Genomic DNA, 25381 nt, shown 5'->3' on the forward strand with positions numbered 1-25381 from the left:
GGTGCTCTGGGTTTACAGTTCCTCTCTTCCAGGACACATGATAGTGGAAGCGTGTGAGGGTTCCAAAATCAATCATTTTTTACATTAGCTAGCATAAGCGATATACAGATCCCAACAAGACAAACACCTGGGAGCATTTCTCTGCCTCATTGTCCTCAGTACTCCTGGCCTTTCTTTGGGCCTAGATCACAGTCCAGCATTCACCCTCCTGCACATGGCTTCTCTGAATCATGGCCTCTCTCTCTGTCCCCTGCAACCAGCTTCCTTCCTCCTCAGCTGGTCATGCAGCTGGAAAGGGCCCCTTTGCTACAGAAACAGGCCCCTCTGTTCTTCTCTCCTGCCCAACTCCCAAGCTTCCTTTTGTCTCTGTGAGTCCCTCTGATTTCCCAGTGTTGGCAACCTCAAGGGATCCAAAATCATGTGTTGTTTTTTTTTAAAGACTATATTGTGGTTCTTTGGTCAGTCTTTTGATTTTCCAACTCCCCCTGTCCATGCTGGTGTGTGACAACTAGCATTACCCACTCTCCCAGATGCATTGGGTGAACTGATTTTAGCCTCTGCTGCAGGAGCTCTCAGCTCCCCAATTTGCCTATACCTTGCCCAGCTATCAAATCCCAATCTCCTCAGTTCAGGCCCATCTCTGCTTCTGTTGGGATTCTTCATCACCAAGGCCTCGGGGAGCTGCAGCAAGGTCCCCTCTCCCCTTTCCCAGGCTAGGGTGGGCACCCCGGCTCCTTCTCATGGCAGAGGCTGCAGCAGGGGTGGGGCAACGCTGTGCTGAGCTCTTTGCTCTCTCCTTCTCCCTCCTGTGAAAGCAGCAAGCAGAGGGGGAACTCTTCCAGCTTTTGGCAGAGCAGAACTCATGAGGACATGAGGGCTCACTCTAAAATCCCTGCACTTAAAAAAAAAATATAAGAGTTGGCTGTAGTGTTCTCTCCCCCGTCTCTCCAGCTCTGTAGGTTTTAAGACCCAGCATTACCATCTCATCTCTTTGCTCTCCTGTACTGACGCTATTCAAACCCCACCCGCTTGCAGAGAGGGTGGAGAAAACCAGCTTTAGCTAGGATGCAGCTACACGTTTGTTCTTCCCAGGTGACATCTATTCAGTTGCTGATAGTGTTTAATAATCCACCTATTTATGCACAGATGTGCTGGCCCCACTTCCCTGTGTCTTAAGCACACAAGACAGTCGTAAGATATAAGAATACAGACAGTTCATAAAATCAAACTGAAATTCAAAAGTTGTACATATACCTAGTTCCCAGATCATCACAGATGCACTTTATAAAATCTTTTTTAGGTAATAGCATACTGAGGGCCATCATTCCACACTCTTCATTAAAACTCCTTAGGCCACCAATTACACAAGAATCCGCAGTGTTTCAACCTCCCAGACCTTGACCAAAGAATTGCAGCACTTGCCTGAAAAGAACAAAGGCTCGTTTGATGATGAAGCTGCACGCTTCCAACTGGCATCACACCCACAAGTCTGGAAAAGCACCTTGTCTTATCACAGAAGATTTCTGCTTCCCGTTCTGAAAAAGGATGATGTTGGTATGATGGAAGGAGGGGCTGTGGTGGGGTGACGGTCCCAGGACATTGGCTTTGGGACACTTAAAATGTCCTCAGCCACAGTCTGTGAACATTTTACAGCCCTTAGTCTTCAATACAAAGATAGGGCCCAGATCCACAAAGGCTTAGGCACCTAAGTCGGTTTTATGCCCCACTGCCAACAACAGAGCTCCTCCTGAACCCTGCAGGCACCTCAAATCAATCAGTGCCTAAGTTTTCAGAGTATAGTTTCCATATGTGCCTATGTTTCTGCCTGGGCATGCACACTGCTGCCTCCCTCTAGGTGTCTGGATGCCTAAGTCAAGTGTGGGGCCAGATCCAGTAGATGTGCTCAGAGACTATCAGTGCCCATTCGATATCCGGCTGGAGGAGGCGGCGGTGCAGCCATCATCCACGTTATAACTTTTACCCCTACAGTTACAGCACTTGCCTGGGATGTGGGAGGCCCTGGTTCAATCCCCTCTCCTGGCAGAGAAAGGCTTTGAATGGGGGTCTCCCTCATCTCAGGAGAGTTCTGTAACTGCTGAGCTATGGGATATTCTGATGGGCAGGAGGGCACCCTTGATCACTCCTGTTTAAGCTGTGGATAAATGATGAAAGAGTGGTTAGGACCAGGGGACAGGTCCCTCAGACATCCACAGCCCAGGCAAGTGCTCTGACCACTAGACTGAAAGTTATAAGGTGGGCACTAACACCATCTCTAGCCATGGAGCGAGGCAGGTGCCTAACTCAGTCCCTCAGGCACTTATTCAGGGATCACTAGCAGAGCTAGCCACTTCCGGCAGCCTGGATTTAGGCACCTTTTTCTGAGAGAGGGGCAGGGTTTAGCACACACACCTCTCATCAGCAACTCCCATTGGTTACCTTAGGCAGCCCTCATTCTTAAGAGCCTGTCTCTCCCCATTCATTTTATAGAAGCCTAGGTACCTAACTCAGGCTTTGTGGATCACAGTGTTGTTCCTGTGATTTTCTAGGCACCTAAAAGTTAGGCAACTTGATGCTCAGCATTGAAACACCTAAGTCCCCTTTTGTGGATCCCACTCTCAGAGCTGAAATATCTTTGAGGATCTGGACCAAAGTGCCTATTAAGGAGTTTAGGGGACCAGAGAGCAGGTTGCTTGGAACCCTTTGCATGGGACTCAGAGAGCTGCAGGAGACAAGAAGAGGAGCAGAAGAGGGAGTCTTTACATCCTAGGAGTGTGTTTGAGAAATGCTCCATGCTGTGTGTGTGAAGAGCTGGATCTCTGTGTGACACTGGGGGCTCTTGAAAACCTATTTAATCACAAATTATATGAATGGGCATATAATTTGTGATTAAATAGCAGCTAAACATCTTTAGGCATCCCAATTTGCAAACAAATCCATTACTCCCATCAAAAGTTAGAAGGGGGACAGAAAAAAGGACTTAGAATGGAAGCATAGACTGATTATTAACGATGGAATTGTGACCAATGCATTCAGACTACTTACCCACGCGTATGAAGTGCTTTGAGTGCTATGCATAGAAAAGGCCTACATAAAGTAGTAGTGGCTCAGAAAGTTTACCTTTTTAATTTCCTCCGTGGTTTTGTAAGATGATAATAATACTTAGAACCTTCTCATCTGAGGATTCCAAAGCAATTTATGAACATTAGTGCTTATAGCCTCACAACCCTCCTCTGAGGGAGACAAGAAGAATTACAACCATTTTAAAGAGGGAGAAACTGAGGACATAGAGAGACTAAGTGACTCAACCAATACACCAGATGATATGGATGGTCTCTGCCTCACACTTGAAGATGTTGAACAGTTAATCAAGAATATCAAGAATGTCAAATCCTGTGCAGTGGTTTGTCCACTGAAGAGACCACGTGGGAGATGTAGTCCAGTGGGAGAGCTGGGTCCGTAGGGGAAAAGAGGGCCATGAGGGATTCAGAACTAGAACTCCCATGAGGCAATCCAGTGGCTCAAGCAGACGCACTGATTAATGTCGTCTCAAAACTAAATATGTCATTTTGCTTTTCCTGATGGAAAATTCTGCCAAAATCAATCATTTCCAGTGGAAAATGTTGATGTTGACAAAACACCAGTTTGGTTGGAAAAATGTTTTATTCTAATTTTTCAACCAGCCCTATTCCTCAGGCTTGATGCATAACCTCCCTTTGCAAGCCTTAGTGAATCTGTCCTCCCCAACAATTTCAGATTGGATCACTAGCTATCTGACAAGTCTACATAGGGTGGTCAGTCTCCAGTTGATCCTATTGAGGCTTCTCAGGGGGCCACTAACCCCATTTAGTCTCATTGGGCTCTATTAAGCCTGCAAAGGTGCCACACTGACTGGGGATGGTTATGAGGACCCCGCCAACCTTACTAAGGCTTATAGAAGTTGGAGGGGCCCTTGACAAGCTAAACAAGGATTGCAAGGAGATGGACTCCCCAACAGGCATCGTAAGGCTCACAGCAGGATGTCGCAAGGGACTCCAGTGTACCTCCATACTTCCAAGGTGGTCATAACAGGACTATTGTGGTTAGTAGGAGTCGTGGTATAGTCCCCATTCAACAGCTCTCACATACTCCCGCCCTTCACTACTGCGTACCCCCACTCTGCCGAGAGCTTCTCATGCTCCCCTTCTCTACAGCTACCCACATTCCAGGCTCTCCTCCAGCACCTGCTCTCTTACAGACCTCCAAGGAAGTAAACGTCTTAGGAGAGACATAGGAGAGGGTTTGTGGGTTGACCACACAGCTGGGGCAAGAGGAGAGCAAACAAGAGACAAAAACGCCTCTTTGCTGCTCCCCTGCTCAGCACAGATGAAACCAATCAACATCATTTTAATGCACTCCCACTCTCCTTTCCCACACAAGGAGCTGGCAAAAAAGGGCTAAAATTTTTTCAAAGGAGAGGGGCCATTGCTTTTGTAAATTGGCCTTAATTTGCAAATACCTTCTCTAATTAATTTTTGGTGGAAAATTTCCCCTTTCTCCAGCGCAAAACCTCACTAGGTATCAGTGAGTACTGTGAGCTCTGTCTCTAAATGGAAAAGGGAGAGAGACAGTTACATTTTTTTAAAATAAAAGCTTCTGCCTCCAGCAGTCATTTGCTGGAACAAGCCAACGAACCATTCTGATGTCATTATTTAAAATCTTAACTTTTAAAATTAGAACTTAATCAACTCATCTTTGGTCCAATCACGTTGATCTTGACTCTGCAAATCAAGAAAACTAAAATGTATTTCTTTTACTTTTCCCAGTTTTGTTTTCTTTCTACAAATGGCAAAGATGTTAGAAGGATATTTGCACTCTGGTTAATGCCTCTGGTTTTTAGCATGTCAAAAATCAGGAAAGTCTTATCCAATTGACTTCAAATTTGTTAGAAATATTCTAACTTGGCCCCAGATCTAACCTCCCAGTTTTGAGACCAATACTCCATTGTTGTTGTTTTTTCTGGGGAGGGGTAGATGACAAAAGGCAGGCTCATAATGAAAATTCAATTGCATTGCTAACAGTGGACTGGCTCCTACCATTCCATAAATTATAGTACGGAATAATCCTGCATTGGCAAGATGATGGACTAGATGGTGTAATAGGGCTAACTTCTATCATTCTGCATGGCAGGGACTTTGGCCCAGATCCTCAAAAGTATTGATTTCAATGGAAGTTAGGCATATAAGCACATTTGAGGATCTGGACCCTTGTCTCTCCTTAGATCTGTAAAGTGCCATGCACCCCTGTGGTGCCACAGAATTAAAATATTTTACAAATGAAATACTATGTGTCTGGTGGGATTCCATTTTCCCTGATTTTTCACAACAAAAATATTATTAATTATTATTATTATTTGTATTACAGAAGCACCTAGAGGGCTCAGTGAAGATTGGGGCACCATTTTGCCAGGTGTGGGACACATCCAGAGACATTCAAGCCCCAAAGATTTTATCATCTAAATAGGCTGGACAGACAAAGGAAATATTATTTCCCCCACGTTACAGATGGGGAACAGAGGCCCAGACTGTTTAAATGACTTGCTCTAGTCACACATGACGTCTATGGCGCAGCCAGAAATTTATCCCAGATCTCCTGCGGCTCAGCCTCGTACCTTCACTATAAACCCCTCTGTCTGTTCTGGAATGCTCTCATATTCCTTAGCATGACTAACAGAATGGATTCTAGGGGGCTGATTGTAACTGTGTCGTGATTCTGAATAACCTTGAGTCGGTCGAGTGGGGAGGAATGGCCTTGCCCCCCATGAGGCCTTTCCCTTCACTCGATTCCAGCTTCTAGGGTTTCAGAAATTGAAAATACTGCATAAGTGACAGTACCGAACAATATTGAAGGCACAGTGAAAGAGAATTTTATGCTATCCCAGTTTAATGGCTGGTGCTTTTATTACATAGTTTGTATGGTTACAGAATAGTGTGTGCAGATTTAATGCCTGGGTATTGTAATATCCAAGATGAGGATACTGAACATTCTATTACGGTATAGTTAGGACATCAGTTTATTTTAAGTATCCGCTTCTCCTTGTCCCCTTCCCTTGTGTCGATGAGCTTTTCCTGATCCTGGAGACTGGTAGCTATGCAAGGCTGCCTCTTATAACTGAAAAAATGAATCACCTGTCTTCTTCTAGCATCTTCAGGGTTCAAAACACTTTATAAACATTCATAAAACCTCAATGAGACTTTATTATTATCATCCCTATTTTCCAAATAGGGAAACTGAGGAACAGAGAAGGAAGTGGCTTGCCCAGCATATCAGTGACAAAACTGGGACTAGAACCCAGGAGTGCTAGCACTTAGCTTCCACTAGGCCACACACACTGACTGCTTTTAACTGTGGGTGCCCTTTTAAGTGTGGTCAGAATTGGCATATGGTTCATTTCACTGCAAATTGCCTCCATATCTCTCAGTGTACAGCTGACTTTAGCAAATACAGCTTCAGTAGCCTTGCCATTCCTCTTCATCAGTGTTCTCGGCCAGATCACTCCTCGTCCCAGCCCTGATGCCAGGGAGAAAACTCAGCCCCCACTGGGAGCAGAGTCAAAGAGACACTAAAGAGCAGAGGAGGTAAGTGTAGGGCCAAAGTCTCTTAGGAGAGGCCCAACTGTTGTGATGGGTTCTTCCTGATCATTGATGAACCCCGAGTTGAATCATGTCGTGGTGCTGTCACTGAGCTCTCTCCTAGCTGAAAAAGAGCTCAGAATCACTGCAAATTGCCATCCAGAGAAACAGTCTTGCTACTATCAGGCAGTGGCAGAACAGAGCAGATTAGCGATCCCAGTCCTGTCTCCTCTCTCTGACAATGGTCAGTGAAAGTTGCTTCTGCAAAGAGACTAAATCCAGCACAATGCACCTTCTTGGGCTATACTGTACTGAAAGGAGACATTTCCTCCTGACCATATAACCTGAAGTATGAATATGGTCCCTTGTGAATTTCATAGTCGGTAGCGTAGCTGTGGATGCTATTCTTTATATAAGAGCCATATCAGCTGTTCCCCTCTTGCTAAGCTATTTGTCACGGTGATTCTCTGTGGCAACAAGTACCACAGGGTTTTTTGCATCGGATCCATTACAGGCATACTGCCTTTTCACTGGCATGGTGCCCTACAGTGTTTATATTAAAGGGAAGGGTAAAACCAGCATGCTGCGGTCCAGCACTCAAAACAGTAACACATCAGTTTCTTAGACTCAGTTTTAGTGAGGCTTTTGTTGAACATCACAGTCAGCAGGCCCAGATGTATTGGTATCAGGATTCTTTTGGGCATCCAAAAAAATACTTACATAGCACTTTTATCGTTTTACCAACCTTAGCTTTAGTTAGCCCTCACAACTACCCAGTGAGGTGATGCCCATTTTACAAATGTGGAAACCGAGGCACAAAGAGGTGGCAAGATCAGGGTCAGGACTCATAAATCCCTGGCTCAGACCATGAGAACATGGCACTCTCACTCAACATTGCATGCAGAGACCCTGTTTGTTGCTGCATCTGGACCTGCTATGCTCAGATACTATGGGTGACAGGCACCAATTTAAGAACCTAGCTAGCTACATGAGGGGTACCTAATCATGGCAACTGGAAGCCGCTTTGGACATCACATCCAGGTGTAAGTCTTTATGGTAACTGAGCCTTCTGGGTATTATTTGCTAGGTGAAGAGAAGGTGAGAGAGAATCTCTGGCAGGCCTAACAAAAGTCACGCTTCAGTCACAGATTCTATGACCTCAGGGACTCATGTTTGATTAGAACAGGAACCTAGGCCAAGGAGCATGTGTTTGGAGTCTCTGTTTAAAGGACATAATGCAGAGGACAAGGCAATGTACCTCTTTCTCAGCAAAGCAAACAACAGGTGTTTTGAGCCACCTTCTGCTAAGATCTTGGCCTCCCACAAAGTGTAATTTTAAAGTCTTAATTGATTAAAGTTTTCTGGAAACCTTATGGAAGGAGAGGCAGACAGGCCAGCATATTAAATAGTGATATAATGCTTTCTGCATTAGGTTTCTCTAGGGGTGAGGGTAAGCGTAATTTCATCAGGGTTAGACGTTTATCTCGAGGCAATAGCACACTGCAGCCTTCGTGCACTCTACTTCACACGCCACGCTGCTGATTAAAATAAGCAGACATTTCTGCGAGGTGAGTGCCATTTGAATTGACAAAGTGGGATTTTTGCTATGCAGTTCACCCGTAACGTGGCCCTTCCTAGACTTTGAAGGCAACGGCTTCTTGCCGTAGGGTCTGAAACTAACAAAGCTGAGCAACACGAGCCCAGGGCTCCCGTTGGATCCCTCATCAAAGACAATATTAAACAGCGCTGCTTTCAGAACTACTATTCTGGGCCACTTGGGCGCTGAAAACAGAGACAAGGAAGTTATCTTTTGCTACCGTAGCCAGCTGCAGCTGAGAGGGTCTTGAGAGAAGCTATCTTCTTTTAATGGCTCTCCCTGCCTGTGCCTTTGCAGAACTCTTATTAACTGGACTAGGTTTCTAAGGCTTGTCAAATGAATTCCTGTTCCTCCCCCAGCGGTTTCTCCAAATGTCTCCCTGTGCACATTAGGAAAGTCCCTTTCCTGGATCATTCACCCCACCTGCACAGCTGAATGCTTCTCCACTTTTTCTGCCACCAGCTCTGGAGACCCACAGCCCGTCACTTGAGAAGTACCGCTCTTCCCAGTGTGGGTCCGTGGCTAGAGCCCTGACTGGAGAGTTCTGAGATCTGAATTCTAGTCTCAGCTCTGCTACTGACTTGCTGTGTGACCTTAGGCAAGTCACAGCCTTAGTTTCCCCCTCTATAAAATGGGGAGATGTTAACAATGTTTATCCACCTATATTAAAGCCCTTAAATGGTACATGAATGAAAAGTGCAAAGTACTAATATTATGAGAGATGAACTGACAGGAAATTCACTGAGGTTAGTAGCAGCCATGGCAGGAGGAAGTGTCTGTGTCTCTGTGTGTTGCATGGAACATCTGATGCAGCTGTAAAGGACCCTGCGACTACCCACAGTGCAAAGCCAGCAGGTTCCTTGATTAACTGACATATAACTGCACCTGAGATCTTTTGCATTGTTCTTTCAGGACTGCAGAGTGGGTATTTTTGGCTCCCTGATTTTTCCAACTGCTCACTGTCAGCTGGCCAGGGGGGTTGTTTCAGAAGAGATGGGGGGGCATGTTAGAGGCATTTGCACATTTGGCTCGAGAGGGGGAGGAAGGAGCAGATGCCCGTGAGTGACTGTGAAATGGGAAGACTCCAGAGAAGGAAAGCTTCACAGAACAGCAACAGTGGGGGATCCCCTTGATTGAGGCCTTGGTTTAAATAAGCACATTGGGTAATGTTCTCCCTTATTTCTTACTTTGAGGTCAGTGATTTCTAGGGTGGGATCAGAATTTCAAAGTGGAAGAAACAGGACACCTCTTGGGATGTGAGGAAAGGGTACCCTGGCAGCATCAAGGAGGTCTGCCTTGGTGAAAGGAAGAGGATGTTCCATTTCTCCCTCTCCTCATGCAGGCAACCGTCTTCCCTCTCCCTCCTTTCCACCCTATGGATTTGATTCTCCATGCCAGAGAAGGCTGGTTTAAGGGCCTTGAGTAGGGGAAGGTCAGAGGGAAGCCTGGGGAGGGGAAGCTAGGGTATTAATATAGGACAGGACTTAGGACGGAGGATGTGCACATGTCCTCACCCAGTTTCACAGCTCAGCCAGCTGGCAGCTCATTCAGGCCACCAGTCTGCAAAGGGGTTATAAAAACTGGGACAAAACACCGGTGCTTGTAAAACTGACAAAGGCACCACGTCAGGCCCAGGAAACAGGAAGGTATTTGGTTTTCAGGTGCACATGTGCACCCTAAGAACACATGTTTTTCAATGTAAGCCTCATATCAGGGTTTCACTACCCTGGGATCATGAGTCAAGCATAGGCCACAAGCCATTTCCTGAGGCTTATAAAATTTCCCACCCTATCTAAGCTTTTTTTCTTTTTTTTCTTTTTTTAAAAGAAGTATCTAATCCTTGTGGTTGTGAAGCAAAGCTTCTGGATGTAAATAGCTGCATTATTTAGGTTTATTGAACATCCGACAGTGGGGAATGAACAGTTCATGGCATTTTCAGTGAAGCTGTATGAATGAGACTTTCTGCTACATTTTTAAATGTGAAATTATCAAAATTTTATGCAGTGTCGACTCTGGCCATATATGACGCAGTGAATGGAATACACTGTTCTGTTTTGTAAGGTGACTCTCACTGATTTGCAAGGCACAGGTGCTTAGCTTACGTGTAAAGAGGGGCTCTCTCGCGGTCAGTCCTTGCAAAGGCTACCTGGTTCTGCGAATCAAACTGGGCACTTACCTTTTCATGCATCCTCGCCAATTCTGTAGGTTCTGCAGGCTATCCTATAGCCCTAGTTATACCTGTGCAATCCCACTGCCTTACCTTAGGCCCCCAAGGGAAATTCACTCCATCTGCATGGCATGTGAAATTTCCTCCCTTGGGAACACCTCCAGCATGAAGGCCAAAGTGGACAAAGGTTTCATGTGAACAGCAGTTGAACATGGATCAGTTGCTCCTAAGAGATAGGCCTCTATGTCACCCTCCGGTGTTAGTTTTAACAGCTCAGTCATTCTACACTGGAACCAGGCAGGACTCTTTGTTTAAAAGCCTTGCAATTCATTTACACTGCTGCTACTCCATCTGCTGCACCTCTGCCCAGGGCTGTTCCACCCTTTACTGCGGCTGTTTACTGCTGGAATATTGGGAATTCTCCTGGCCAGCTGCTGTCTCCTCTTCATCTCAGCTTGTTGAGCCACTAGTCATATTAGTAGTGCCCCCAGCTTGTCCAGCTGGGTCACCACCTGGCTGCAGCTCGGCAACATGGAGCTTATACTACATCTTGCTCCTTAGCTTTGGCAGCCTGGGCGCCGTTTTGTATCCGTGTGACACACAGATCCTTTGGAGTAGCTCATCAGTGGCTCCATCGAGCTTTTGTTCTCTCCCTTGGGTGGTCAGAAGTCATGCACAATGCTTCCATTGGGCTGCTTAGCTTTTGATTTCAGTTTTATGCTGTTTAGCACCTAAGCTGAATCCCACTACAAACACCATATGTCAAAGACTGGTTGGTTTATAACAATAAGACCACTCCAGGCAAGCCAAGGTCAAAACCAGAATAAAATAAAATGCATTTATCTTTCCCACAATGGGTAAAGGAACCAAAACAACCCCACCACCACACACAAATAACAAGCCATCAGAAGCAAAGAAAGAACTTATTCAGGCTAGGGATATGCTTACTAACCAGCCCTGGCTTTAAGTACCTGTTGCAAGGCTAGTCTCCCTCCCTTGAATTGTCTTGGGATATATTGCAGCTGGGAGTGTGTTTCCCAGCGTGGCTAGACAGACACACAGGTAGATGTGTTTCCTCCCTCAAAAAGCTGACATTCCCAGATCGTGAAAAGCCTTCTTCTTTTGCCAGTCACTGAGAAAAGCAAAACAACTGTCATCCTTGACTCCGTTTCTCCCCACACCCTCTTTTCTCATTGGAGAAACCAGCCACAAAACCAGCACCCTCTGTGCCTGACCAAAGCAAGGGGGGAATTTCCTCCCCTGTGCAGTCCAGGGGATTTTGTGGTTTTACCGCAACAAGGCGGAATTAGTGATGTTTCACCTCTGATCCAATCCAAGTGAAGGGCACGTCTTTCCACACACTTCCAGCAATGCAGGCTCACTTTGCAGCTATCTCAAGTTCCTGTGCACACACATGGGATCCCAGTGGATTGCTATATTAAGCCACAGCAACTCCAGAGGCATTCCCACAGTGCAGCTGTAACCCGCTGTTCAGCGTGCATTCTTTGCTCCCTCCTCCCCCTTGCTGCTCCGTAGAGGATATGAAACTGTTACATCCCCAGCTTCAGAGCCTGGTTCTTTGGCTCAAACTGTAGAGACTCATGCTTTTAGCTCTGGAGGTCTCTCACTAGCCAGCCAACATTAGGGTTGCCAATTGTCTAATGGCACAAAACTGAACACCCGTTCCCCACTCCTTCTCCAAGGCCCTGCCCCAACTCACTCCATACCCTCTCCCTCCATTGCTCACTCTTTCCCACCCTCACTCACTTTCACTGGGCTGGGGCAGGGGTGCGAGATGGGGGTGACGGCTCTGGCTGGGGGTGCAGGCTCTGGGGTGTGGCCAGGGATGAGGGGTTTGGGGTGCAGGAGGGGGCTCTGGGCTGGGGCAGGGGTTTGGGGTGTGGGAGGGGGTTTGAGGTCCCAGCAGTCCTTACTGCAGCTCCCAGGAAGTGGCTGCCAGGTCCCTGCAGCCCCTAGGCACATGGGTGGCCAGGGAGGCTCCACGCACTGCTGTCGCGCCTGCAGGCACTGCCCCTGAAGCTCCCATTGGTCGCAGTTCCCGGCCAATGGAAGCTGCAGATCTGGCACTCAGGGCGGGGGCAGCACGCAGAGCCTCCTTGGCCACCCATGCGTCTAGGGGTCACAGGGATCCGGCTGCCACTTCTGGGAGCCGTATGGAGCTAGGGCAGGCAGGGAGCCTGCATTAGCCCCGGACCCCTGCTGCGCCGCCGACTGGACTTATAACAGAGCCACTAGGGTCCCTTTTCAACCAGGGATTCGGGTCAAAAACCGGACACCTGGCAACCCTAGCCAACACAGCAGTCATTACACCATGGCTTCCCAGGCTGCTGTCACTGGACCCGTTTGGCCAAAGCTCAACAACCAAAGTCACCTGTTTAATTTCAGGGGGTCACTCACAATCCAATTACTTACCTGGGGGTGAAGGAGGCAAAAAACAACTGATAACATCCCCCAGAGACAAGCTTAGTGTGTCTCCTTCTAGCTTCGTCATATGGAGGCTCCATTTTTGGCTTACTCACCAGGTCAACTACCTCCAGATTACAGAGGGTCTGTTTTGATCTCAGCTCCTGTGACACACAAGTGAATTCACACAAATGAATTCAGCCACATCACTGCTGGCCTCAGACTAACTATCCCTTTGTCCAGTTACCCGCTTAGAAAAATGATGGGATAAAGGAGGGGAGAGGTGGGGATATATGCATATCACACGGTCAGGGTGGGACATTAGTTAGAATTTCAGCTGGTCAGGGATCCTGGAGAATAGAGTGCTGACCATGAGGTTTCACCTCAAAGGTGTCTGGGGTCATCCTAGACGTCACCTCCACCCAACTACCTAGTAGACTGAGGATCAATGGCCCCTCACAGTCATTTTCAGCTTCCACTAAATGAAAGAGGGGGGTTGAAACCAAACCCATGAAAGCTAGTATCTTACTTTAGTGACCGTAGTAAGAAAGTATCCAGGGGTTCTCAGCCCCTCTCCAATGTCTTCCTCACAGCAGAATAATATAATACAAGAAAGAGAAATGATTTAAAGACAAGCAATGCACTTATTTTCCAGATTGGGGGGATTTGTTCTGGTTCAGTAAGTGCATAGAAATTAGTGATTGCGTACGAATCTATTAAGGCATCTAGACTATCTCCCGAGAGACCTTTGCAGGATTGTTCCGCACAAATTATTCTCCAGGGCTTTGCCCAGTCTAGTTTTAAATGTCCCAGATGATAGGGCTTCGCTCATTTCCCTTGGGGAAACTATTCCACAGTCAAATACATCTCTCAGTGCAAGATAATTTTTTCCTTCCCAGATTTCCTCTTTTCTTAATTTTGCACCATGATTTCTAGTTCTGCTTCTCAGGCCACCTGAAACAATCCCTCTTCCTCCTTGGCCTTCACACTCTCCAATACACAGAGATCATTAGTACATCTCCTCTTTAGTCACTTGGCCAAGCTAGCCATGTGTTTAGCTCTTTAAAGCTTTCCTCATAAGTCAGGCAGTCCCTCCAGCCCCTTAATCGTTTTTGTTGCTCTTCTCTGAATTCACTCTAATTTTGTTTACATCTCTCTGGAATTGAAGTGCCCAGAACTGAACATAGTAAACAACAACCGCTCATTATCTGGCTAGACGCTAATTCCAGCTATCAGAGCACAGGTGCTGTACACACACACACACACACACACGCACGCACGCACGCACACACACTCCATGTATTTAGGTGCCAATTGCGCTCATATTTCCCTGAAGGAGAAGTCAGAGCTTCCTCAGATTAAATAAGTTCCTAACTGTCGCTCCAGATCAGAAATGAATCAGAACGCAAACCCCCTCTGGACATTTCAGAAAGTTCATAGGCGAGTTTTTGTTCCATTTTCATACAGCCCTGCAGTCCCTGGTCTCTTCCAGAAGTGGAGACACTCCAGGCCCTAGGCACATGAGAACCCCACAGCTCCATTCCTCTGGTCCCACCTCTCACTTAGAGTGACAGGGCCTCCCTGCCCTTCCAAAGAGGCTGAGACTGTAGCATAGGCTCTCTTACTCTCCTCAGGAGCATCAGATGGGGTCCCTTCTCCACTCCCCACCTCTCCAGGCAAAGCAGGGATGGTAGCAGGGGTGTCTTCTTTAATATTTACCTCAACAGCCCGCTATAGCTGCCTGACTGTAATAGACCTGGCCACCCCATCTTCTTCAGCCACACAAAAAGCCATCATCTGGGGTGGTATTCGCAGAGGGGAATCTGGGCGTTAGCACTTGTCTGTGATGAATGGAACAGTTCACCACTTCCAGAGCTGTTGCTGAAGGCTGTCTGCAGACTAGATAGGTTACACTAAGTTCACATTTTCAACCTGATCTTCATAACCATATGAGCTAGAAACGTATTGATATTTTTGAGTGAATGTTGAGATTTGGATATATGGCTCAGGAGCTGAAATAGCTATACTGGCAAAAGTGCAGTTTTGCTGGTATGAGTCATTTTCACACTAGGAGCACTTCAAAGGTGTAGTATACAGGTATAGCTATGCCAGCAAAGCACTTTTAGGGTAAATTTGGCCTTAATTGTGCACCCATTGAACTATACAGGAATACTCTCCACACATACCCCCGGCATACTCCCAGCAACCATAGTTATTAACACACGCCTACTGTACAAGCATCCTTACCAATGGTGACCACACACACAGGCATCATGCATATTTTAATACACACACACACACTAACCCTCTCCCTCCATCTCTCTAATCCACTGCCTGTGGCATGCACCCTTCAAAACACAAGAGAAGACTCATTCAAACGCACATAGCCACGGCTTCATACCAGACGTGTGCAAACACATGCACACTCCTGGATCCATGCGTAGGAATGCATGCAATCACTTCATGCACTGCAGTATACTTACAAGACACAAATGCGTGTGCACACACCCACACGCTCAAAGGCAGATACACACTCATGTGCATTGGAACATATCTATACAAGCAAAAATCATAGATGCTCCTTTGAATACGTGAGAGATGAGTGCATGTGAATCCTCACCTGCAAACACATTGACCAACATACACACACAAGTGTATGGCCACATGAGCCTTTTTACAAACACCTGAAGGTTCTGTGCACTGGGCAGAAGGCTAGTACTCAGTAAGGCTTTGAGTCAGCTCTGCCAATAACTTGTGGTGTGGCCTTGGGTAAATCACTTAGGGCCTAGCCATATGCAGGTGCATGAGCGGGAGGGTACGAGGGAGGATATTAATGGTTATTGTCCCAGTGGGTTGTAAGGATTAAGTGGTTCCAGACTGCAACCCACTACATACAAGTGCTAAAGGGCAGAGTGGGAAACCTTGATTACTCACAAAGGCATTGCACCCTCACACCCGGACGGCTGTGCACTGATACACTATTCATTTCCCTGCTGGAAACTCCATGGCTGTTGCCAGTGCCTTCCATTTGTCTCCTTGTTCATTCCCCCCTTCATCGCTCACATTCTCTCTCTGTCACACACCCTCCACAAGGCAATTCTTCATTTTTTATAGAAATGACAAAAAATCTAAGGATCGTTTTATTTAAGAGAGATTCCCTCCAGCCCTGAAAGGAACGAGGAAAGAGACTTCCCCAAGGTCAGCCAGAGCCCAAGCCCTGCAGAGAGGAGTTGATTTCAAGGACAGGCTGGCTTCAGACATAGGAGTTAATTTAGGGTGGCTCTAATTGAACAGGAAACTCACAAACTCCAATTTTTGAGGCCAAATCTCCATCTATGTCCCCCTCGATTTTAGCTAAACCCTTACCTTAAACTTACCTTCAGATCCAAACACCTTATCCTAATCACCAGCCCCAGCTCTGATCCCATCCCTCCAGCCTTAACATGAATGTCCCCATTTCCCCTCAAACCTGGACTCCTACCCTTGAAATCCAACCTATAGAATCCAGTAACAGCAGCACTACAAGCCAGCCCCAAATCTTGGCCTGGGCTCATGAATGAGTGGGAAAGAGGGGGAAGGAAGATACTTTTTCCAGTGGAAACAGTAGGGCAGGATTCTTCCATAGAGCTTCAGGAAGCACTGGGGTACAGCCCTAAGAAGGGGGTAGGTCCAGGCCCATCAGCCAGCTGCCTGCATATGCTGTAAAACCCATAGAGTTTAAAGCCAGAAGGAACCATAGGATCACCTAGTCTGACCGCCAGTATATCACAGGCCACTAATACCCTCCCCCCTGCACACTAAACCCAACAACCAAACTTAGACCAAAGTATACAGCCCACAGAAATTATGTACCACAGCCAGAGAATAGGAGGGAATGAAGTGCAACAAGACAGAGGCCCCTGCAATGGCAGGGAAATTAAGTGAGATATACCCAGCTACTCCTGGCAAGTGATCCACATCCACATGCTGCAGAGGAAGGCAGAAAGCCCCAACGTCCCTATCAATCTGGCCTGGTGGAAAATTCCATCCTGACCCCACATATGGTGATCAGTTAGATAGCAAGCATGTGAACAGCACACCAGCCAGCCAAACCCCTAAGAGACAGAATGCTTGGTGCCACCTCAGAGCCCTGTCCCCCACCCTGCCCAATGTCCCTTCTCCAGACATGGCCATCCCTGATGCTTCAGAGGAAGGAAGCATCAGCAAGCCCTAGCCAGGGCAAACTCTGCTATGGCTCAGGGAAGCAGAGGTGCACCCTTCAAAGCACTTCCCTGCTTCTTTCTGCATGAGTGGGATGGGGAACCTTGTCCCGGCTGGACAGGATACATGCTCCAGCCAAGGCAGGACTGAGCTCTGAATATCAAACATCAACCTCAAATCTCAACTCTTCCCTTGGGCCATAACCCTAATAATTCACCTTCCTCTGAGCTGCATTAAGGCAAATGGCATAGAACAAAATCAGGGCATTACCTCTCTTTCTTCACCCATTTGTATTTGCATCACTAATTCCCAGAGTCCCCCCTGCCCCACACCGGGAGGGCCTCTTTCTTTGCCTCTTCCCCCCACCCAGAGTCCCCTCTGCTCCACTCTTCACATAGAAACAGCCATACTGGATCAGACCAATGGTCCATCTAGCCCAGTATCCTGTCTTCCAACAATGGCTGGTGTCAGATGCTTCAGAGAGAATGAACAGAACAGGGCAATTATTGAATGCTCCATCCCCTCTTGTCCAATCCCAGCTTCTAGCTTAGGGGCACGCTGAGCATGCGGCTGCATCCCTGACCATCTTAGCTAATAGCCATTGATGGACTGATCCTCCATGAACTTATCTACTTCTTTTTTAACCAAGTTATACTTTTGCCCTTCACAACTTCCCCTGGCAATGAGTTCCACAGGTTGACTGTGCTTTGTGTGAAGAAGTACTTCCCTTTTGTTTGTTTTAAACCTGCTGCTATTAATTTCATTGGGTGACCCCTGATTCTTGTGTTATATGAAGGGGTAAATAACACTTTCTTATTCACTTTCCCCACACCATTAGACCTCTGTCCTATCCCCCCTATGTCATCTCTTTTCTAAGTTGAATAGTTGCAGTCCTTTCCCCATATGGAAGCTGTTCCGTACCCTTAATCAATGGGAAGGCTGCCTTTGTACCTGTCCTTCCATAGTGTTCCCGTCCTACACTGGGAGGGGCAGTCTCTATCTCTCTCCCACCAGAACCCCACCCTACCCCACACTGGGAGGGAGAACTCTCTAGACTGCTCACCCGAAATGCTATCCATTCTGCCCTCACCATTTTCTCTTCTCATTGTCAGCACTGGACAAGATGGTCTGTGTTGTGACTGATATTTTTTTTTTCTCCTGGACAAAACGATAACAAGGAGTGTGCTTCATCCATCAAAGCGATTCCCTGGCTGAGTCTGAACAGCACATGAAATCACAGCACATTCTTCTTTAAGGAAAAGGGAACTTCTTAAAGAGGGAGAATTTGCTGTTGGGTCACTGAACTCAATCTCCTGCCACTGGCAGCGTCTCCCAGAAAAGGGACCCCACTAGTAAGGTACCTGACCAGTTGTGCAATGCTATCTGTGGGTGGCTAGATATATTCCACACAAATCCCCATATGCTTCCCTGAAGCACAAGTTTTCAGTACCCTCTTCAGCTTGCTCTTCAGCTAGTTGTATTCATGGTCATAAAATCATCCAGCCCATTCCAAAACCTAGTCTCAGTAACCCCAGTGACTCTCTTCCGGCAGGGAGTTCTGCAGGTTTTCTATAGGCCCAGTGGAGAAGACTTCCCTTTCATTGGCTCTTAATCTCACCATAGCACCCTTTGTTCTCATTTTACAGCATTAAGCAGGAGGGATGGACTGATCCCAGAAGTACCCTGTCTCTGCCAAATAAGCACCCTTCTCATTCACCCACCCACTCAGCACGCCCCCAGCACAGCTTGATTGCTCAGAGAACTGCATCCCATAGAAAGGGCCAGGCTTCCATTCCAGTGGTTATATCTAGCCCTGAACTTTGAAGTTCACATCAGAATGAGCCTAGCTCTCATCCAGTCACCTATGTGCAGAATCTCACCTCCCCCAATGAGGGTTAATCCCATCCCACTGCTGGATTGCAGAAGTCCGGGGTGGGCGGGAGGGCTGCAGGAGGTGCTGCTGTCACAGGACAAGAAGGTTCTAAAGGGCTGCTTCTCCCATTGATCAATGATGGTAGGAGACAGGGGAGAAGTAGGAGGTGCTGGAAAGGAGTGTTTCAAGAAGCCCCTGTTGTTTGTGGGGTGAAAGGAAATGCAGGTGGTGGCTCCTTTAAGTTGTTTACTCTCTTGCCTGAAGCCCCAAGATACAGGAATGCCCCCAAGGTAGAAGGGCAGGGGAGAACAATCGCTGTGTGACCCTAAGCATGGGGACTGACCACCCCAGCCCCTGTGTAAGGGGCAGGGAATGAGGAGGTCCCGTGCCCTCGTAAACCCATGCTAGTGCCAGAGACCACCTGGCTTTTTGTTCCCAGCACCAGCCTCAGAGCCTGCCTGATGGCACTTGTCTCAGGACAAGGAGAGGGGAATTAGAGCCTGAGAGTTGGAGCAGGCCTCTGTTTGTCATAGTAAAGCCTTCAGATGACATGACTGAGAGTGGCGGTGTATAACTGGGGGAGGGATTGGGTCATTACTGGGGTGGTAGTTATTGTCTATATCGACAGGTTTCAGAGTAACAGCCATGTTACTCTGTATTCGCAAAAAGAAAAGGAGTACTTGTGGCACCTTAGAGACTAACCAATTTATTTGAGCATGAGCTTTCGTGAGCTACAGCTCACTTCATCGGATGCATACCGTGGAAACTGCAGTAGACATTATATACACACAGAGACCATGAAACAATACCCCTTCCCACCCCACTGTCCTGCTGGTAATAGCTTATCTAAAGTGATCATCAAGTTGGGCCATTTCCAGCACAAATCCAAGTTTTCTCACCCTCCGCCCCCCCCCCACACACAAACTCACTCTCCTGCTGGTAATAGCCCATCCAAAGTGACCACTCTCTTCACAATGTGTATGATAATCAAGGTGGGCCATTTCCAGCACAAATCCAGGTTTTCTCACTCCCTCACCCCCATACACACACAAACTCACTCTCCTGCTGGTAATAGCTCATCCAAAGTGACCACTCTCCCTACAACGTGCATGGTAATCAAGGTGGACCATTTCCAGCACTAATCCAGGCTTTCTCACCCCCCCCCCCGCCCCCGGGGGAACACACACACAAACTCACTCTCCTGCTGGCAATAGCTCATCCAAACTGACCACTCTCCAAGTTTAAATCCAAGTTTAACCAGAACGTCGGGGGCGGGGTAGGAAAAAACAAGGGGAAATAGGCTACCTTGCATAATGACTTAGCCACTCCCAGTCTCTATTTAAGCCTAAATTAATAGTATCCAATTTGCAAATGAATTCCAATTCAGCAGTTTCTCGCTGGAGTCTGGATTTGAAGTTTTTTTGTTGTGAGATAGCGACCTTCATGTCTGTGATTGCGTGACCAGAGAGATTGAAGTGTTCTCCGACTGGTTTATGAATGTTTTTGGTCACTTTGGATAAGCTATTACCAGCAGGAGAGTGAGTTTGTGTGTGTGGTTTTTGGAGGGGGGTGAGGGAGTGAGAGAACCTAGATTTGTGCAGGAAATGGCCCACCTTGATTATCATACACATTGTGAAGAGAGTGGTCACTTTGGATGGGCTATTACCAGCAGGAGAGTGAGTTTGGGGCGGGGGGGAGAGGGTGAGAAAACCTGGATTTGTGCTGGAAATGGCCCAACTTGATGATCACTTTAGATAAGCTATTACCAGCAGGACAGTGGGGCGGGAGGAGGTATTGTTTCATGGTCTCTGTGTGTATATAATGCCTTCTGCAGTTTCCACGGTATGCATCCGATGAAGTGAGCTGTAGCTCACGAAAGCTCATGCTCAAATAAATTGGTTAGTCTCTAAGGTGCCACAAGTACTCCTTTTCTTTTTGTGTATACTGAGTTACAGTGGTCTGCGGGTGTTGGGGCAGGGCTAGAGCAAACTCATGGGGTTTGACTGAAAAATCCTTGTTTTCAGTACTCAAATAACCAGCTTTTTCTGCCTTCTCCCCCCATTCAGTGTCTGCAAGTAAATTCAGCTTCACCTTGGGCCTTGCACATCTTCATCACTTAAGGGAACGTAAACCAGCTGAGAGAGTCGTTATCTCGCCAATACAGCCATGTGTGGGGAGTGCTCCCTGATTGCATTAGGCACACTGAAAATAACTAGAAAGAAAAGTATATCCAAGGAAGTGGGGAAAGACTTTTCCCTTGCCTCAGTGATGCACAGATACTGCACAAACCCATCATGTTCACCAGCAAACAGGCACCACAGACTAACACATATATGCCATGCTGTCACACCCCTCCACCACCATGCTACACTGGCTAATGAAATATCTACTGACGAAGCCCATGAAGATAAAATGCTGGCAAATAAATCAAGACACTGAAGGCTGTGCAGATTTGAGGGCATGGTGTGGTCCAAGAGTCAGCCCCATGGATTCAAACCGGAGTGGGGTGCTGGGGAGCATGGGAGCTGTGTGCCTCCAGCTCAAACAGGGCAGTGGGGCCGAGGCAATGCATGGCAGAGTTTGTAAGAGCCCACTTTGGGAGCACTGGTTGGCACCAGGGGAATGCGGGGACATAGGCCCAGCCCAGCCTGAGGGTGAGGTTCAGGGAGAACGGGAGTCCTATCCTGCCACCAAGCAGAAGCAGAGTAGCACCCAGCACGGGAGTGAGGAGAGTGAAACTCAGTGCAAGGCTGCAAGCCTCGAGCCCTGACAAGGGGAAAAAGAGCAAAGCCCCCTCTCCATCCCCATGCCCCTGAGCCCAGCCAGGCAGAGGGGACATTCAACCTGTTTCATGTACCCTGGCAAAGGCACCAGAGGAGACAGCCTGTGTGAGTCACTTGGCACTGTGCAGTCCTTAGCTCTCCTGCCAGCCTCAGCTGCGATCCCCTCTCCCTCCACTGCCTGCCATTCGGTCACAGCTTGGCTGCGCCCCACAACATCAGCCCAGTTCCCTTTTGCTCTCAGCTCAGTCGCCTGTGGGAGAGTGGAACAAGGGAAATGTCACCTCTATATACACATATGCCCCTAGACAGACCGAGGGGGGCAGCCTGTTTTAGGGTGGCTCAAAAAACGTCAAGCCCAGTTAGCTAGCTGTCTGCAACATGCAGTGCTGGGATGGCGTTTGGAAGCCATGTGAGGGGGCATTCCCTGTCCAAATCAATACTCCAGTACTCTAGAGTAACAGCCCCACACAGTCACTCTTGCCAGTGTTACTGACACATTCTGGGCTCATTACCATTGAATATTGTGGAGTGCAGCATTTTTCCTTTTAACCGCTTCAGCACCTTTTGATTTGCTCACCACAGCGCCCTGCCTCTCCTGGGCAGCCCCCACAGCCTGCCTTCTACAGGCTCTCACTCCCTGAGGACTAGAGATGTAAATTCCATGGCTGGCTTTCAGATCCGCAAAACTGGAACCAGGAGTGGCTCCGATCTCTGTTCCAGCTTATCCAAAAGTTTGAAGGAGGGAGGAATTGTAGTTGTGGTCCCAGTGTTAGCATTGTTCTCTCCCCCTCTCCAGAGGATACATGGTAGCTCAGCGTTCAAAGGGTTAATTATCTCTGGCCACATCAGGGAAACACACAGTTTAGGGGTTTGTGCAGTTGTTATGTAACTAGTGCATGGGAACAGGTTAAAGGATAGTAGCTCCCAAGCTTAGCATGGATTGTGGTGGGAGCCACAGGACCAGCGTCACTGCAAAAGGTGAAAGCAGCTCCACAACTATGCCAGACTCAGGATCTCCAGGTCACTGTTCATACCACCTTGTGTACTGGAAGCACCGTATGGCTCAAGCACCAGTGGCTTTAGTTGGACAATAAGCATCAGGGATAGAAGGAGGTGTTTGGAATCTGTGTGAATTGGCAGTGTCCGTTTTCCTTGATGGGTCCGTGCCAGTTCTCCCAGAGCAGAGGGACACTCAAGCCAAGCCATTGGACTGCACTGCTCACAATGGCTACGCATTTATTGGGGGGGGGAAATGCATGTGAGTGTTGAAAAATTCTCCCTCCTCCCTCAGAAACGGGCACATGGGGAGAAGAAAGTGCCTGTTTCCCAGTCCAGAGCTGAGAAAGTGTGAGGCTGAGAGAAAATCTGTGAGAGCATGGATGTGTGACACAGTGAGTGAGAGAGAGTGTGAGAGAGAACAGTCAGATAACGTGTGCAGCAGAGAGAGGGGAGGCGTATGGGAGCAAGGGCATGCAACAGGGGTGGGGAAAGAGTGAGCCTGTGAATGTGAGAGACTGTGTTAGTATGTCTGAGAGAAAGTGTGCAGAAGGGAGGGAGTTGGTGTGGGGTTTCTGTGGGTGCTTGATACAATGTGTGAGACAGAGGGACAGCGTGTGCACAAGTGTGAGCTAGGGAGAAAAGAGGGACAATGTATACATAAGCAGGACAGGGTGTCAGAGTGTGACAGAGAAGGTGTGTGTGAGAGAGAGAGACCCAGAGCAAGAGATCATGTGTGTGTGTGTGTGTGAGATCAAGTGCGTGTGAGGCAGCATATGACAGAGAGTAGGCCAGACATACAGATAATAAAGAGCATGTATGTGTGTGTGCAAGAGGGGTGCCGCCTGGTAGATAAGCATGTGCACAAACCAACAGTGGTGGTGAGATGGATCACGAGTGTGTGTGTGTACGCGAGTGAGAGAGAGGACTATGGAAGTGAGCATATGCAGGGGTGTGACACTATAGGAATTGCATGTGACGGGGAGATAGAAGTGTGTGTGTGGCACAGGAAGCTGGAGTGAGTTTACACACACTGTATGTTATATTTATGGGCATGTGTGTATGTGTGATTATTAGCATGTTTGAGTGAGTGTGTTTCTTGTGTATGAAATGCAAGTCCGTGTAGGGGGGCAGAGTGTGTGTATTAGTTTGTACATACTGTACAGTATGCATTCACTCTTAACCCTTGTTTACAGAAAACCTGTCTAAACCAACCAAAAATGTCTCTCGTCCTTTCAAACTACATCCTACTTACACTTAGCTCTATAAGCACGAAACCCAGCTGACAGTTCCCCACTTGGCAAAACCTAATACCCAGAGCATTTCCTTCTCCCATCTCTGCCTCCCCCACTTTTTTTTCTGAGGGTGGGGAGGAGGCAGTGTTTGTGTGGACATACCAAAGAACCAAAAAGGGCCCTTCTAAAAACTTAACAGAGATTTCCACAGAAAGGCGCATCAGCACTAGTAACCCAAAGTGCCAAGCAACGCAGGCTGCGTATGGAAGTAGAACAGGGACACCCAGCTCCATCCAGCCCCTTCCTTTGCTGATTCCCCCACTCCCAGCAGTCCCCTGCAAAGAACACAAACCCAACAGCAAGTCAGGCACAGGAGGTGTCCTCTAAACAGAGGATTCACCAGCAATAATCTCTCCTTGGCTTTTATTTCCTGAAGGAGGTGGAGGATGAATTTAAATAGATACATCTCCATGTTCCAACTCGTCCTCAGTTCATCAGCCCCAAATCAAACAAGGGGGTTGGGGGAGGCATTAAGAAATGAACTCATCACCTACCTTGCAAGGAGAAGAGGGACAGGAAGAATCCCAGCACCCAGATGCTGTGCAGCCAGTAGGTCCTCATGCTTCTGTCTGTCTGTCAGTCTCTCTTTCTTTCTCGCTCTCCTGCTCTCTCGCTCTCTCTTTTTAAAAAATAAGATGGGATTCTTGTCTCCTTTCTTTCTCCCCGGGCTGTGTTCTAACAGCTCGGACAATCCAGTGCAGAGAAAGCTGACCCACGACGGCCAGATTCCCAAATAACCTCACACTCTCTCCTTCAAGTGATGGAGAAAGGGGGCGGGGGGCAGGTTAGATGCTTGTCGTAGCCTGCGCTGGCTGTAAACACAGAGAATCTCTCTGTCGCTCTCTCTCCTGCAGCTCCAACTAAATGCGACTGCACTTAAACAAGCAATGCCTTATAGGACAGCGCTCAGAGCAGAAAAGATCTCACCTCTGCCCCCTAGTGTTGCCAGTCAGACCATTTTATACATATTATAGAAATATGGACACATCATCGAATGTACGTCTCAGATCATGGGTGCTTGGACTATGTAGGGCTCACTGCTGCTCCGGGCTCTTACCAGTGGTGTGGGGGAAGTTACTGAGCAAAGGGGGAATAATTTCCCCATCGATACAACAAAGATAGCAGTAGGGCTGATTGGATTTCTCATATCAGCCAGTAAAGTTCTGCATTATGAACTCCAGCACAAAGGGCCGGCTCTGCTAGTGTCACTACAGTGGAGGCCAGTGGGAGACTCAGGAATGCTGACTGTAGATACAGAGATGCTGATGCCCCCAGGAAATGTTTGAAACACTGGGCTACATTCATCCTTGTTGGAACGCCATTGCCTGTAGCACACAATATCACCAAGGACCAGCTGGGCCCATTCTGTTAAGAAAATTCTGCTTGCAAACATTTTTTTTTCAGGAGGTGTCCCACACCTCCCTGCCTCTTCTTTGTT

The 25381-nt window shown here is 47.6% G+C and overlaps 1 protein-coding gene across 1 annotated transcript in view; it reads right to left on the minus strand.

Moving 5' to 3' along the window:
* Positions 1-24793, minus strand: part of LSAMP (limbic system associated membrane protein) — a 1389250-nt gene extending 1364457 nt beyond the window's left edge. Inside the window, exon 1 of the mRNA XM_084611602.1 lies at positions 24438-24793. Within this exon, the coding sequence (XP_084467728.1) occupies positions 24438-24504 (67 nt within the window). The 5' untranslated portion in view covers positions 24505-24793. The remainder of the gene's footprint in view (positions 1-24437) is intronic.
* Between the last annotated feature and the right edge of the window lie 588 nt (positions 24794-25381).

Source organism: Lepidochelys olivacea (genome assembly GCF_965140295.1).
Source record: "Lepidochelys olivacea isolate rLepOli2 genome assembly, chromosome: 1".
In the NCBI taxonomy this organism is placed as follows: domain Eukaryota; kingdom Metazoa; phylum Chordata; order Testudines; family Cheloniidae; genus Lepidochelys; species Lepidochelys olivacea.